Source organism: Dama dama, chromosome 30 (genome assembly GCF_033118175.1).
Source record: "Dama dama isolate Ldn47 chromosome 30, ASM3311817v1, whole genome shotgun sequence".
Classification (NCBI taxonomy): Eukaryota; Metazoa; Chordata; class Mammalia; order Artiodactyla; family Cervidae; genus Dama; species Dama dama.
In genome coordinates this window covers 71,883,055-71,900,964 of record NC_083710.1, presented here as the reverse complement: position 1 = coordinate 71,900,964, position 17,910 = coordinate 71,883,055, and the positions used below count along the sequence as shown (strand labels likewise).

General features: G+C 40.5%; 1 protein-coding gene across 1 annotated transcript in view; it reads right to left on the bottom strand.

Moving 5' to 3' along the window:
- Positions 1-17,910, bottom strand: part of LOC133049359 (ATP-binding cassette sub-family C member 4-like) — a 297,052-nt gene that overhangs the window by 136,345 nt on the left and 142,797 nt on the right. Inside the window, exons 9-11 of the mRNA XM_061133336.1 lie at positions 16,630-16,731; positions 9,991-10,080; positions 5,872-6,063 (exon numbers count right to left, since the gene is read on the bottom strand). Of these exons, the coding sequence (XP_060989319.1) occupies positions 5,872-6,063; positions 9,991-10,080; positions 16,630-16,731 (384 nt within the window). The remainder of the gene's footprint in view (positions 1-5,871; positions 6,064-9,990; positions 10,081-16,629; positions 16,732-17,910) is intronic.

The following is a 17,910-nucleotide window of genomic DNA, read 5'->3' as shown; positions in this document are numbered from 1 at the left end:
TATCGAGCCCATCTTTGCATGAAATGTTCCCTTAGTATCTCTAATTTTCTTGAAGAGATCTCTAGTCTTTCCCATTCTGTTGTTTTCCTCTATTTCTTTGCATTGATCACTGAGGAAGGCTTTCTAATCTCTCCTTGCTATTCTTTGGAGCTCTGCATTCAAATGGGAATGCCTTTCCTTTTCTCCTTTGCTTTTCACTTTTCTTCTTTTCATTACTATTTGTAAGGCCTGCTCAGACAGCCATTTTGCTCTTTTGCATTTCTTTTCCATGGGGATGGTCTTGATACCTGTCTCCTGTACAGTTTCACGAACCTCCATCCATAGTTCATCATGTACTCTGTCTATCAGATCTAGTCCCTTAAATCTATTTCTCACTTCCACTATATAATCAGAAGTCATTTGATTTAGGTCATACCTGAATGGTCTAGTGGTTTTCCCTACTTTCTCTGATTTAAGTCTGAATTTGGCAATAAAGAGTTCATGATCTGAGCCACAGTCAGCTCCTGGTCTTGTTTTTGCTGAATTTATAGAGCTTCTCCATCTTTGGCTGCAAAGAATATAATCAACCTGATTTCGGTGTTGACCATCTGGTGATGTCCATGTGTAGAGTCTTCTCTTGTGTTGTTGGAAGAGGCTGTTGCTATGACCAGTGCGTTCTCTTTCCAAAACTCTGTTAACCTTTGCCCTGCTTCATTCCATACTCCAAGACCAAATTTACCTGTTACTCCAGGTGTTTCTTGACTTCCTACTTTTGCATTCCAGTCCCCTATAATGAAAAGGATGTCTTTTTTGGATGTTAGTTCTAAAAGGTCCTGTAGGTCTTCATAGAACCATTCAACTTCAGTTTCTTCAGTGTTACTGGTTGGGGTATAGGCTTGGAATTATCATGATATTAAATGATTTGCCTTGGAAATGAACAGAGATCATTCTGTCATTTTTGAGATTGCATCCAAGTACTGCATTTCAGACTCTTGTTGACCATGATGGCTACTCTATTTCGTCTAAGGGATTCCTGCCCACAGTAGTAGATATAATGGTCATCTGAATTAAATTCACCCATTCCAGTCCATTTTAGTTTGCTGATTCCTAGAATGTTGACATTCACTCTTGCCATCTCCTGTTTGGCCACTTCCAATTCATAGGCCTAACATTCCAGGTTCCTATGCAATATTGCTCTTTGCAGCATCGGATCTTGCTTCTATCACCAATCACATCCACAATTGGGTATTGTTTTTGCTTTGGTTCCATTCCTTCATTCTTTCTGGAGTTATTTCTCCACTGATCTCCAGTAGCATATTGGGCACATACCGACCTGGGGAGTTCCTCTTTCAGTATCCTATCATTTTGCCTTTTCATACTGTTCATGGGTTCTCAAGGCAGGAATACTGAAGTGGTTTGCCATTCCCTTCTCCCGTGGATCACATTCTGTCAGACCTCTCCGCCGTGACCCATCCATCTTGGGTGTCCCCACACGGCATCGCTTAGTTTCATTGAGTTAGACAAGGCTGTGATCTTGTGATCACATTGGCTAGTTTTCTGTGATTATGGTTTCAGTGTGTCTGCCCTCTGATGCCCTCTCGCAACACCTACCATCTTACTTGGATTTCTCTTACCTTGGACATGGGGTATCTTTTTATGGCTGCTCCAGCAAAGCTCAGCCGCTGCTCCTTACCTTGGACGAGGGGTATCTCCTCACGTCTGCCCCTCCTGAAGTTGAATGTGGAGTAGCTCCTCTCAGCCCTCCTGTGCCTGGGCAGCCACTGCTCCTTGGATGTGTGGTAGCTCCCCTCGGCCGCCACCCCTGACCTCAGGCGTGGGGTAGTTCCAAGACTATGCCAAAACCTTTGACTGTTTGGATCACAATAAACTGGGAAATTCTGAAAGAGATGGGAATACCAGACTACCTGACCTGCCTCTTGAGAAACCTATATGCAGGTTATGAAGCAACAGTTAGAACTGGACATGGAACAACAGACTGCTACCAAACAGGAAAAGGAGTGGTTCCAAAAGGACTGGTTCCAAATATGTCAAGGCTGTATATTGTCACCCTGCTTATTTAACTTATATGCAGAGTACATCATGAGAAACGCTGGGCTGGAAGAATCACAAGCTGGAATCAAGATTGCCGGGAGAAATATCAGTCACCTCGGATATGCAGATGACACCACCATTATGGCAGAAAGTGAAGAGGAACTAAAAAAACCTCTTGATGAAAGTGAAAGAGGAGAGTGAAAAAGTTGACTTAAAGCTCAACATTCAGAAAACTAAAATCATGGCACCCGGTCCCATCACTTCATGGCAAATAGACAGGGAAAGAGGAGAAATAGTGTCAGACTTTATTTTGGGGGCTCCAAAATCACTGCAGATGGTTCTAGGACACCCCTATTATCTATGAAAGTATTATGCCCATCCACTGATACAGGGATTCCAAAAAGGATAAGCAAAGAACTTCATTAGGTGGTTCCAAGGTGTAAAAACCTTGCTGATCTCTTGCTAATCATAGTCACAGATGACATTTCAGAGCAGCAATAAAACCTCCTGGATACCCTCTGATCCAGATTCCTCGTTTTGCTGCAGATACATCAGAGGTACAGGCAGGTAACAGGACATGTCCAGAGTGACAGTGAGCAAGTGACAAAGCTGGGGTCAGGACTCTGCTCTCTGATCCCTCCCTTCCTGCCAAGGAGGAAATGGGCACAAGGGGCCCCAACTCCATGTCCCAAATATGCAGAAAACAGGAAAGTGGTCCATGTTTATAAACATCACAGCACATACAGAAGAATCACTGTGCAGGCCAGTCCTGCAGGGCCCCTTCCCACCAGGGTCTGTGCTGCACACATGCCCTAGGCTGGGTGAAGCCCCAGGACACTGCCCGCATTACCGGTCCAGTCACCCCACGTGGCTGCAGCAAAGCATCGGCTCCCATGGAAAATACTGAATGAGAGCCACTGTCCCAGTACCTGTTCTTCTCCAGAGATGCTCAAGTGTGGGGAAAAAGATAAGGCTGAGCTTTCCAGAAAGGCAAGGTCATAAAAGAAACAGCCACATAGTGGCCTGGGTCTTTGGAGCCTGATCTGGACATCAAAAATTCAACTTGATTAAGGTAATTATTAACCTATTTCTTAAGAAATGCCTGAAATCTATTTATTTCCCATTCCACTTTCATAAATCACCCACTTTTTTAATAAGTTTTTCCTTATAAACTTCCTCAATTGAAAGGTAGCACAGCACTGTGGAGTCTAGAGTGCTGCTGAAACAGCTCTGAACCTGAGCTGCCAGTATTGAGGTGAGTAATTTCTTCTCACCAAGCCTCCATTTTACCAACTATAAAACAAAAACACTGGTAAAAGATTCATAACTCATTTTTCTTTTTATGTGTGTACATGTGTGCACATGTGAGTGATACACAGAAAACACATTGGCACAAGGGCTCAATAAATGACAGGTATTGTCTCACTGTCTTACATTTGCTTTCCCTCTTATTTTCTTACACAGTATATACGTCGTTTAATAAAAATCTAGTTCATTACTGCTAACGACATCATTTCTGCAAAAGCACAATCATCTATTAACAATAACCCAGGAGAAAGAAACAAGATGGTTAAATAAGCAATTTTATTTGTCCACATCATCATAGAATAGTACTCACCTGAAACAATCTATGAAATTCAAGCCATTGTTCAAGCAAAATTACTATTTCCTCAGAAAGAGGGTCTGGAGCCTTCAATCCCACACCTTTGAAAGTCTGTCCCAGCCTTTTCTTCACAGGATAAAAGAAGTCATATGTCCAGACTGCATTGAACAGACCCCAGGGGAAGCCCTTTAACATTGTTATTCACTGATTTTTCTAACCCAAGAGAGTAACATAGTATTTATCAGTATTTAAATTTTTCTTTCTTTTTGCCAAATTATATTCTCCTATCAGTTAAGTTTAGTTTTCATTATTCACTAATTTATATCCCAATGTACAGTTAAACATTTCATCTTGCCATTTCCTGTGAAATGCAGTGCCATTTTTGAAAACAACTTCTCCATAGTAAAAGATGCAGTATTAAAAAGAAATGTTAAAGCATTCCATTTTCTTTCAAGAATAAACTACAAGTCAAAAATGAAGTGGAGAGGGAAACCTAGAGACTGAAATGGAGCAAGAAGGCATCAACCAAGTGCAATGGACAGACCTCATATAGAGTCTGATTTCAACAATGGTGAAGGAGATTTCTCGGTGATATGATTAACAACATGTAAACACAGATTAGGAGAAAATAATAGCAAATGAAGCAACTGACAAAGAATTAATCTCAAAAATATGCAAGCAGCTGATGCAGCTCAATACCAGAAAAATTAACAACTCAATCAAAAAAATGGGCCAAATAACTAAACAGACATTTCTCCATAGAAGACATACAGATGGCTAACGAACACATGAAAAGATGCTCAACATCACTTATTATCAGAGAAATGCAAATCAAAACCGCAATGAGGTACCATCTCATGCCAGTCAGAATGAGTGCTATCAAGAAGTCTACAAACAATAAATTCTGGAGAGGATAAGGAAAAATGGGAGCCCTCCTACACTGTCAGTGGGAATGCAAACTAGTACAGCCACTATGGAGAACAGTGTGGAGATTCCTTAAAAAACTGGAAATAGAACTGCCATATGACCTAGCAATCTCACTGCTGGACATACACACCAAGGAAACCAGAACTGAAAGAGATACGTGTACCCCAATGTTCATCACAGCACTGTTTACAATAGCCGGGACATGGAAGCATCCTAGATGTTTACCGGCAGATGAATGGATAAGAAAGCTGTGGTACATATACACAATGGAATATTACTCTGCCATTAAAAAGAATACATTTGAATCAGTTCTAATGAGGTGGATGAAACTGGAGCCTATTATACAGAGAGAAGTAAGTCAGAAAGAAAAATACCAACACAGTATACTAACACATATATATGGAATTTAGAAAGATAGTAACAATGACCCTAAATGCAAGACAGCAAAAGAGACACAGATGTAAAGAATAGTCTTTTGGACTCTGTGTGAGAAGACGAGGGTGGGATGGTTTGAGAGAATAGCAATGAAGCATGTATATTATCATATGTGAAATAGATCACCAGTGCAGGTTCAATGCATGAGACAGGGTGCTCAGGACTTGTGCACTGGGATGACCCTGAGGGATGGGATTGGGAGGGAGTTGGGAGGGAGGGTTAGGATGGGAAACACATGTACACCCATGGCTGATTCATGTCAATGTATGGCAAAAAAACACTACAATATTGTAAAATAATTAGCCTCCAATTAAAATAAATAAATTAATTAAAAAACCACACAGACTAGCTTGATGATATTCAAGAATTTGAGCTATTTTTCAGGGGAAATAATGTGGTGATTTTTTTCCCAAAGGCTATCCTATCTTGTAGAGAAAACTAATGATATGTTTACAGATGAACTAATCTGAGGTCTAGGACCTGCTTCAGAATACTCCGGGGTGGAGGTGGGGCTGGCAGGGGGCAGGGGTAGAGATGCAGCAAGACTGGCCACCAGCTGATCTTGGCTAAAGCTGCGGGTGGTACACGAGAGTTCATTACACTACACTATTTCTGTAAATTTTGGTAATCGTTCATTAAAGAAAGAAATTAAAAAGTGAATAAAACCTTATAAAATTAAACAACCATCCACTACTTTCTAAAGGCATATCTGTAAGTGCTGCTATCACATTGGCATTGAAACAGCTGGGTTACGTGTGTATATTTACCCAGAAGTCTTTCAAAATTTGAAACAAAACTTCAGTAAACCCTGTAGTTTAAACCAACACTATCATTATTTGAAATTTAAGTATATGCAACTCAAAGTCATTACTCACCTCTTCCAAAGCACAAGCCTTTATTACTTTTATATATCGTTCCTTTTCATATTTCTTCCCAAATAAAATGTTACTCCTCACAGTTCCTGACAACACCCAGGGCTGCTGAGACACATACGCGATCCTCCCGTGCACGCTGACCTGTCCCTGGCTTGGGGGCAGCTCCCCCAGCACAGCGCTTAACAGTGACGACTGAAACAGATGACAACACACACACGTGAATAGGCAGCACTCAGGATAGAACAAGACCCATAGCACAGCACACCCCACTGTTGCACTTGATACAATATAGAACCCTTTCATTTAGAACAGGATGCAGTAGAGCCCTGGCAATTGCTAAAAAAAAGAAAGAAAGAAAGAAAGAAAAGAACCCTATTGGTCCACGTACTACTAGTAGTTGATAAGAAACATTAATATAATACTATAACAATCTAAACTGCTCAGAATTTCCCCCAAATGAAAAATTATACTCAGAAAAGACTAGCTAAGAAAGCTAAACATTCTTAACTAGCACAGCAGTGCAGCAGGATGAGTATTTCATATATCCAATGTGTCACGTAGTTGTTTCTGCATCCAAGTATCCTTTAGTTGACAAACACTTATTATTAAAAAGCTACATGAGAAGAATATATCCAAAGATTATTATTAAAATAACTCTGAAGTGAGTTGTGTCCAAATGGCAAAAGTCCATCCTAGAGGAAATCATGACTCTCTTGTGTACACATCACATCTAGATTTTCACATTTTGTTGTTTCAGACCAAGTACAGCTCTGGTTCCAAATAGCGAAAGGAGTATGTCAAGGCTGTATATTGTCATCCTGCTTATTTAACCTGTATGCATAGTGCATCATGAGAAATCCTGGACTGGATGAAGCACAAGCTGGAATCAAAATTGCCAGGAGAAGTAGCAATAACCTCAGATATGCAAATGACACCACCATTATGGCAGAAAGCGAAGAAGAACTAAAGAGCCTCTTAATGAAAATGAAAAAGGAGAGTGAAAAAGTTGGCTTAAAACTCAACATTCAGAAACCAAAGATCATGGCATCTGGTCCCATCACTTTATGGCACATAGATGAGGAAACAGTGGGAACAGTGACAGACTATTTTTGGGGGCTCCCAAATCACTGCACAAGGTGACTGCAGCCACGAAATTAAAAGACACTTGCTCCTTGGAATAAAAGTTATGACCAACCTAAAAAGCTTATTAAAAACAGAGATATTACTTTGCCAACAAAGGTCCATCTAGTCAAAGCTATGGTTTTTCCAGTAGTCATCTAGTGAGAGTTGGACTATAAAGAAAGCTGAGCATCAAAGAATTGATGCTTTTGAACTGTGGTGCTGGAGAAGACTCTTGAGCATCTCTTGGACTGCAAGGAGATCCAACCAGTCTATCTAAAGGAAATCAGTCCTGAATATTTAGTGGAAGGACTGATGCTGAAGCTGAAGCTCCAATACTTTGGCCACATGATGCGAAGAACTGACTCTTTGGAAAAGACCCTGATGCTGGGAAAGATTGAAGGCAGGAGGAGAAGGGGACGACAGAGGATGAGATGGTTGGATGGCATCACCGACTCAATGGACATGAGTTTGAGTGGACTCTGGGAGTTGGTGATGGACAGGGAGGCCTGGCATGCTGCAGTCCATGGGGTTGCAAAGAGTCAGACACAACTGAATAGAACTGAACTGACAGCTGCATATTTACTTCAAATCTTTAACAACACATAGATGTGGTATGTGTGTGTCCACATCACACTAAACTGAAATAATCTGCCTGTGTATCAGTCTCACCCATTAACCTGGTTGCCTCTGGAGGGCAGAGGCATCAGGGTCTTGCTCACGTCCGAATCTTTTGCTCCAGCACATGACTGCAACTTTACTACACGTGCACTGATGGGAACAAATCAAGTCACATGAGGAAATGCTCAGAGCTTCCCAGAAGAGCCTTTGCAACCTCCAGACTTCATGGAGGGGCCACTGCAATGAAAAGGAAGTCCCCATGTCTCTGACCATCCTGAACAGCTGTCACATAAATAATTTCCTTTAATGAGATGTCCAAATTCCCAACAAACTGTTTCCAACTGTACAACATGAAGCACCAAGAAGGAAAACGATGCACATTTACCCAGATTTATGTGGCCATGAAACCTTCTTGTAAAATAGAAGTACCATGGAACAAACCTAGAGAAATGCTGCTTTAGATACATCTAATTAAAACTGTTTTCCTTATAGCAGCATGAAAAGTCAAAGAAAAGTCCTTCCCCAATAAGAAAATACTGGCAGGACTTCCCTGGTGGTACAGTGGTTAACACTCTGTGTTTCCACTGCAGGGTGCATGGTTTTGATTCCTGGTTGGGGAACTAAGATCCCACATACCTCACAGGTGCAGCAAAAAAATTAAAAAAAAAAAAAAAGTAAACCAGAGGCAGACATTCTTGCAATGGATGCTGAAGGAAAGTTCTGTCTTCTTGCCAATAAAACTAATAAAGATCTTTCTCAAAGGAAAAAAAAAATTGTGTTACTAGCAACAAAAAGTCAGAAGGAGAAATTAAGGAAATAATCGCATTCATCATTGTATCAAAAAGAATAAAATGCTTAGGGAAAAAAATTACCTAAGGAGACAAAAGACCAAAATGAAGAAAACTGTAAGACACTGATGAAAGAAATCAAAGATGACATGAACAGATACACTGTGTTCTTGGACTGTAGGAATCAATATTGTGAAAAGGACTATACTACCCAAAGCAATATACAGATTCAATGCAATCCCTGTCAAATTACCCATAGCATTTTTCACAGAACTAGAACAAAAATTTCTGCAATTTGTTTGGAAACACAAAAGACCCCAAATAGCCCAAGTAATCTTGAGAAGAAAGAAACAAAACAAAAAAGTGTTGGGAGAATCAAGCTTTCTGACTTCAGACTATAGTACAAAGCTATAGTAATCAAGACAGTACGGGGCTGGCACAAAAAAACAGAAATACAGATCAATGGAACAATATGGCAGGCCCAGACATAAACCCATGCACCTATAGACACCTTATCTTTGACAAACGAGGCAAGAATATACATTAGAGAACATACAGCCTCTTCAATAAGTGGTGCTGAGAAAACTGGACAGCTACATGTAAAATAATGAAATTAGAACACTTCCTAACATTGTATTGTTCTTGTTTTAGGAGGGAGATGTAGGTTCGATCCCCTGGAGGAGAGTATGGCAACCCACTCCAGTATTCCTGCTGGAGAATCCCCATGGACAGAGGAGCCTGGCAGGCTACAGTCCATGGGGTAGCAAACAGTTGGACAAGACTGAGTGACTAAGCACAGCTCAGCACAGGAAGCTGCTTATACAGCACAGGGAGCTCAACTCAGTGCTCTGTGATGACCTGGAAGGGTGGGATGGGGGAGAGTGGGAGGGAGGCTCAAGAGGGAGGGGATATATATACACACATACTTACAGCTGAGTCATGCTGTTGTACAGCAGAAACTAACACAACATTGTGAAGCAATTATGGTTCCAGTTGAAAAATAAATTTTAAAAAAGAATGACCATGGATGACTTATTAAAACAATGTAAATCTAGGACAATAGAATAGCATTTTTAATGAGCTGAAAGATATGGACTATAATCACCATGGGGATTTCACAAGTGTGATGATCAACAAAAACTTCTCAAGAGGGTAAATCTTTATAGATCCCTCTGTGGAATGAACTTACACTTTGGCTCAGAAGGTCCCTGGGTCCTCCAATGACTGTCCAGGACTCCTGTGCCCATGGGAAAACTATGCCAGGCCTCTCCATGCTCTTCTCAGCAAGTTTCATGGCAATCACTGCAATCCTTACCAAATATCTCTTATATGACATTATAAATTATAAGGAATCAATACACTGTGTACATGTAAAACTTTCTGAGAATCAGGATGGATGTGTGGGACCAAAACTGAGGCAATGCAGACGTGGGTTTCACTGTAATTATTTTACTATTATTCAATTTCAATAAACTATCCTGTTTAAAAAAACAAACAAACAAACATTGTACACACAGCTTTGGGCTCAACATTGAGAATTTAATAGGGACTGTAGTGTTGCATCAAGCTGCCAAAAGGCACCACAACTTACCTTTCCTGCGCCCACAGGTCCAACCACAGCTAACAGTTCACCAGGTCTGACAGTAAAGGAAAGGCCTCGTAGGGTTGGGGTTCTTAATTCCTGCAAATTAAAATTTATAAAAACATACCCATTTCAATAAAGTAAAGCCAAATGCTACAGAAAATGGAGAAAATAATATAATATTCATTGATATGCAAATTAACCCACATTTGTCTCCTGCCTATTTTAAGACATCCTGTCCTGGAGGCCTTTTCATGCAATCATATCTCTTTGGGAGTTTCAAGCAGCTTTAGTTACATTTAGACACCCACAGATTTTAAGTAGGTGAAATGATAAGGCACCTGCATGAAGTAAAAACTTCATGATGCATATTAACTTATTAAAATAACATACTCTATAGAATATCCAGTATGGGAAGTTTTTTAATCATTTATAAGTTTTCACTATGACCCTTGGCTTTAATTGACTATGTCTCATTAACCTCCACAAGGGAGCTACATAGGTATATGGCAGACCTGGCCCTTTAAATAGTTTGAATCTCCACTAATCTCTCCATTTTCACTTGATGAAGAAAGAATCTCAGTAATGCTCAGCAAGCAAAGAAGCACTTTATACAAAGAAGTCATTCTCAATACGGGTTGGCCAAAAAGTCTGTTCAGTTTTTTCTGTAAGATGGCTCTAGTAGCACTAAATTGTCTTTAACTTTATTCAAAACAATGTTGTTAAGATTGTATTATGACAGCTGTTATATCAGCAGGTATTTTAAAAAAAAATTTTTTAATTGGTGAATTTTTGTGTAGCCATTTTAATATTAAAATAAAAAAGCAAAATTTTGGCACATTATGTTTTATTATTTCTTTTTTTTTTTTTTTTGCTTTACTATTTCAAGAGAGGTAAAAATGCCACTTAAATGCAGAAAAAGATTTGTGCAGTGTATGGAGAATGTGCTGTGACTGATCAACTGTGTCAAAAGTGGCTTGCAAAGTTTTATGCTGGATATTTCTTATTGGATGATGCTCTACTGTTAGGTATGCCAGTTGAAGTTGATCGAGATCACATTAAGACGTTGAGAACAAATAATGCTATACCATGCAGCAGACAGCTGACACACTCAAAATATTCAAATATTTCATTCAAAGTATTGAATGGAAATCGTCTGCACCAGCTTGGTTATGTTAATCACCTTGATATTTGAGTTTCACAGAAGTTAAGCAAAAAAACCCCTTCTTGACCATATTTCTGCAAGCAGTTCTCCACTTAAACATAACAGAATGGATACTGTACAATATTGTGGAACAGAATAGATTGCGGGCAAGTGAAATGCACCACCACCAACCACACCAAGAGCCAGTCCTCTTCCAAAGAAGGTAATGTTGTGTATATGGTGGAATTGCAATGGAATCCTCTATTATGAGCTCCTTCAGGAAAACCAAATGATTAATTTCAACAAATAATGCTCCCATTAGGCCAACCAAAAGCAGCTCTCTACGAAAAGCATCCAGAATTACTCAACAGAAAATGCATAATCTTCCATCAGGATAATGCAAGACCGCATGTTTCATTGATGACCAGGCAAAAACCTGTTACAGATTGGCTGGGAAGTTCTTACTGATCCCCCATACTCACCAGACATTGTACTTTTGGACTTCCATTTATTTCAGTCTTTACAAAATTCTCTTAATGGAAAAAATTCAATTCCCTGGAAAACTGTAAAAGGTATCTGGAACAGTTCTTTGCTCAAAAAGATAAAAAATTTAACCCAAAATTGTGAAAAATTGAAAAGTTCTTGGTAAAAATTAAAACTGTGTCTTTTATTTTCACTTAAAAACCAAAGAAACTTTTTAGCCAACCATAAAAAAAACTCCTGTAAAAGGCAGTCAAGGCTTTAATCTCACTAGAGCTCTAACTTAACACCAAAATCAACAAAAGCAAAAAAGGAAATAGGTGTAAAGTATGGCATCATGGGTTATAGTGATAGCCCTAAATTTTACACCTATTATATGCATTACCTGCCCTGGCTAAACAGGGATAACAAAGTACTTCTGTTAAAAAAAAAAAAAAAAAAAAAGATGTGCTGTTGCATGTACAATCCAACACAAGAGCAAATGACAGAGTACTCATCATGCGATTCACAAGTTGTATTGCTGAGTAATCTGTAAGTTCTAAGGTAAAGAGATTTAAGGGTATATATATATATATATACACATTTATATGTACTAAGTATTAAGAAAACTTCTCAATAACTGCTAGTTTTTTCTTTTTCTTAAGAGAGTGATCACATGTGATTAGCAAAATGCCTGAAAGTCTAAAGGAACAGGATCTAGATTAAAAGTTTGGAAAATCTAAGTAAAAAATTCCTCTGGAAATAACTGAAATGATTATGGAACAGTCACTTGCTAAAATAACAATTATTTTTAATAATCAAATTATACCAGATTTTATAGGTGTACAAACAGTATCAAGAATAGAGTTTACTCCTTGGAAGAAAAGCTATGAAAAACCTAGACAGCATATTAAAAAGCAGAGACGTTACTTTGTTGACAAAGATGCATATAGTCAAAGCCATGGTTTCTCCAGTAGTCATGTATGGATGTGAGAGTTAAACTATAAAGAAAGCTGAGCACCAAAGAATTGATGCTTTTGAACTGTGGTGTTGGAGAAGACTCCTGAGAGCCCCTTGGACCGTAAGGAGATCCAACCAGATTAAGGAAATCAGTCCTGAATATTCACTGGAAGGACTGATGCTGAAGCTGAAGGGCCAATACTTTGACCTCCTGATGTGAACAGCTGACTCATTTGAAAAGACCCTGATGCTGGGAAAGAAGGAAGGCAGGAGGAGAAGGGGACGACAGAGAATGAGATGGTTGGATGGCATCACTGGCTTGATGGACGTGAGTTTGAGCAAGCTCTGGGAGTTGGTGATGGACAGGGAGGCCTGCCATGCTGCAGTCCGTGGGGTCACAAAGAGTCAGACATGACTGAGGCACTGAAGGGAACTGAACTGAACTGATCAAGAAGAAACTAAATTTTAATACATAAGAAACATTTTTAAGCTTATCCACTCCTTTCTTCTTGCCTGACACTTAGGGTTCCTTATTTCACTACTTTTCACTTGGTTAAGATTACAAAATACAAACATCAGATTCCTGTCTGCAGATCTCAAAGTCTATCAGGGCCACACACTGAGTTCCCTCCCTGGTCAGGCTTCAGGATCAGGCACTGCTCTGCCACAACCAGAAGGCAGCAGCACTCGACAGCCCGTGGGTACTGGGTAGGTTCCCTCATGGTTCAGGCTCTGGGGACCACTGACTCAACAAAGATCATCAGCTGAGTCCCCCACTATATGTGAGAACAGTGTGAAACCCCTGCCCCGTTGAGATTTGGAGATACCCCCAAATATACTTTAAAGATTAGAGATTGAGATCAATTCCCATCATTTCATGATGAGACTTGCGTCCACGAGACCATCCCCAAACTGTTCACCTGGCTGTCCAGTGGAGCCAGTTAGAGCTCATGTCTATCTCCTGCCTCCCAACCCAGCAGAGGCTTCATTAAGACTTAGTTTCTCTTTAAAACTTCCAATGTCTTTGCCTTTCTCCCTCCCAAGGGCCCTCTCCCCCATGACCTAACTTGACAGCCCCTAACTACTAACAACTCTGCCAAGGTGCACAGTCTTTCCATAGGCAAGTCCAGGACAACACAATAGGGTGTTCTGTACAACTATGCAAGTTGTACAGAAGTCTAAGAACATGTTCTTGGAAGTTCTTGGAAGAAGAACAAAACAGTGTATAATGTTGCATAGTTTGATACAAGAGAAATTTGGTAATTGGTCATATGGTGGCTCGGAAGGTAAAGAACCCACCTGCAATGCAGGAGACCTGGGTTTGATTCCTGGGTTGGCAAGATCCGCTGAAGGAGGGCATGGAAACCCACTCCAGTATTTTTGCCTGGAGAATCCCCACAGACAGAGGAGCCCGGTGGGCTACAGTCCATGGGGTCACAAAGACACAACTTAGCTACTGAAAAACAACATACAAAGTATGTGTCAACATTCACATAAAGTTAACACCATAATGGAATTTTAGTGGTGCCTTCCATAAATGCTTCAAGTGGATTATGATAAGAAATACCAAGCAGGAGGAAAATCTACTCTATTAAGGTAGGGTAGGTCGGGCACCTTGTATGAGTTCCCATGTGCAAAAGGTGTAGGAATGTGGTTGTATATATTTGTTCTATATATTTATATAGCACATACTACTGTCTTGTTGGTGGAGATGAAAGGTGCTGAGTCAGAAGTAGGTGAACGCAAGGCAGGTGGCACAACAGAGTCACTGGCATGAAAGACAGGAGGAGTCTACAGAGCCTGGACATTTGCTCTGCGGTCCCCCCTCTGACAGCAGCCAGGCTCCCGGACTCTGCTCTGGAGGGTGGACCCTCTGGTAGAGGTGTCTCCTCCCTGAGTTCTTCCAGTCCTGGGGGGGGGAGCGGCTTCCTGCCTTTGCAATTGCTGAGCTGCCTCATCCACCACTGCTTTGCCCTTTTCTGTTCTTTCATCTCCTATGTAACTAATTTCCTGCATGGAATCCCCCCTCCCCTGAATGCAGGTTTGGTTCTCCTGATTAATCCACACTGACACAGGAGGATGTACACAAAGAACTATAAAGCCGGAGGCTGGAGGAGACTTTCAGTTGTCTGTAATGGGGCTGCACTGGGAGTGAAAACTTGAGAACTTTTGGAGAGTGGTCCCTATTGTTTTTCCTATTTGCTAAATTTCAGAAATAAACCAAGTGCTGGGGAAATCTTTGTGATATCACCAGTTCTCCCTGTTAGAGCTTGCCACACAGTACAACCCTTCAAGTTGGAATCACTGATACTCACTATGCCCACCTGCTCTCTCCTCCTGCCCCTGGCTGCCACCAAAGTAGCCAGAACCATCCAGAAGCTTAGGATAGAGGAGCCCCACCCTACCCCACAGCAAAGATCCAAATCACTCACACTATGTAATAAGATATTTAATAACATTAAGGCAAAAAACATACACTGATTGTATCCAAAGTCTCTGGTCTCTAACAACTGACTGTGTATTTGTTAGTTAACCATTTCTATACTGCAGCATTTTGTCTCTCCAATCCTACAAATTCTAATATTATAAATGAATTTACTTCAAGTTCAAAATATGATAACCCTTTGAAAGTTCTCTTGAAAATGAGACAAATAACAATATGTCAAACGCCTCGGGCCGACTTTATTTTTAGTGTTAGTAAGTGTTAGTCTCTCAGTCGTGTCTGACTCTTTGTGATCCCATGGATTGTAGCCCACCAGGTTCCACTGTCTATGAAATTCTCCAAGTAAGAATACCACAGTGGTTTTCCCTTTCTTTCTCTTGAGTTCCTGTAGGGGAAATTAGAATTGGATGCCTCAAGTGTAAGGGAGCCCCCGGGGCATGTTCATTATCAGAGCACTCCTCTCCTTTGTAAAGCACTTCTGACTGCCAGATTGTTTAATTGTGAGCCATACAGAGGCGATTGCTCTTTTGACCTTAACATATCTAATATGCACCCCAAAGATCTTTCCTTCAGGACAGATGAAATATTTCCCATTTTTGCAAAACACAAAACACCAAAACACAAAAGATGCAGACAATTTCCAACAAAAATGGTACAAGACAGATTCCAGCATCAATGCATACAGATGAACTGGCCACCGATAGGGTAAATAAATTTACCCTATAAAAAAAATTAACTAATTTTATCTAGGTTACCCACTCCCACAAAAACTAGCTCCCAAATGAACCGGTTCCAACTGGACCAGTTCCCAAATCAGGTAAATAAATTTACCCTACATATGAGCTATGGTGGGCTTGCCCCATGAGAACTAGTTCCCAATGAACTGGTTCAGGGTAGAGTCCAACAACACCTCCCCTCTGTAAATGGGTACCCAAGCAAATTAGTTTGTCCTGTAAAGGAAAAGCCCAGCTTGAGGGGAAAAAATGTTCCCGGTGTGCACACCAGAGCAGCTTACCCTTCAAAATCAAGCCCGTCGGCTTGTAACACAAAACGACACACAAAACAAGTGAACCGGTTGAATCAGCTATCAAATTGGGTAGACTTACCCTACAACCGAAATTGAGTCTGTTGCCTCTAGAAGTCTGTCGTTTCCTTGTCTCAATTGTCAAGCTCTGAGGGAAGCTGGTACCCCTTCAGGGAATCTTGAAGGAAAGAACCTCAGGACAAATGATCCCAGCAGGTGCTAGGGTCTTGCTCCAATATTCCCTGATTGGTGCCAGCTAGCCACGATCAGCAAGGCTCCTGGCTGGCTAAGACAAATTGTTACCGTGTCCAACCTCACTCTGCTCACCACATGACAGGCAATGAATCTGAGAGACAAGGTTTTGAGGCAAGGAAAAGACCTTAATTGGGGAGCTGGCAGATCAAGAAGACTGCAGGCTAGTGCTTCAAAACAACCATCTTTATTTTTAATCTCTATTAATTGCAAAACTCATTCCTGATTCAGAATTTTTATAACATACTTCCATGGTAAATGGGCAAGTCACATTTTGTATCATGTGTAAAATCTCAAAATCCTCCAATAAATCTATGCCACAGTTGTCCTTTAGCAGTCACAATCGTGAAATTAAGGATTTGTTACCTTATCCCAAAAAGCAGTGAAATCTTGCATGTTCACAACTGTTTTACCATCTGATGGCAGCTGATGATTGCACTGTGGTAGCTCATCAAGTAATAGAAAGTTCTACAGAAAAAGGAAAAACACAGACTGTTTAAACTATAGGAACAAAGCACAAGCAAAATCATTGCTTCCATGGAATTTGCAATATATTTTACACTGTATTTCATTATGTTCTATTCTGTTCAGTTCAGTCGCTCAGTCATGTCCAACTCTTTGTGACCCAATGAACCGCAGCACGCCAGGCATCCCTGTCCATCACCAACTCCTGGAGTTCACCCAAACCCATGTCCACAGAGTCAGTGATGCCATCCAACCATCTCATCCTCTCTTGTCCCCTTCTCTTCCTGCCCCCAATCCCTCCCAGCATCAGGGTCTTTTCAAGTGAGTCAGCTCTTTACATCAGGTGGCCAAAATATTGGAGTTTCAGCTTCAACATCAGTCCTTCCAATGAATATTCAGGACTGATCTCCTTTAGGATGGATTGGTTGGATCTCCTTGCAGTCCAAGGGACTCTCAAGAGTCTTCTCCAACACCACATTTCAAAAGCATCAATTCTTAGGTGCTCAGCTTTCTTCACAGTCCAACTCTCACAACCATACATGACCACTGGAAAAACCACAGCTTTGACTAGATGGATCATTGTTGGCAAAGTAATGTCTCTGCTTTTTAATATGCTATCTAGGTTGGTCATAACTTTCCTTCCAAGGAGTATCTTTTAATTTCGTGGCTGCATTCACCATCTGCAGCATTCATTATGTTAGGTCATTAGAAATACTAAATAACATGTAGTATAAACTATTATAGCATATAATATAGTACATACAGTATACACATATAGCTTATAGTGTGTATATATGTACACACACACACACACACATGAAGAGTTCCAGGACATGGAACTATCTTTGTAACTTTCTTAACAAGTATACTGGCTCCCATTCAAAGAACAAATATGTCTCCAAATTTGAACACATCAAGAACCGGGACATTTTTACTGTGTCATTAACAATACACACAGGTTTTGACAGAAAATGATTCCATAAGTATTTACTGAATCCCACCAGGTTCCAAGTACCATGCAACACTGTTGTGAACACAGAGAGGAAGGTTATTCCCAGGCCTTCAGCAATCAGGTGGCAAAGGACAGGCTGGGAGAATAAGACCTATGGAAGAAACTCCGAATGAAAGCCTTACTCTGGGGGGATCGGGATGGGGAATACATGTAAATCCATGGCAGATTCA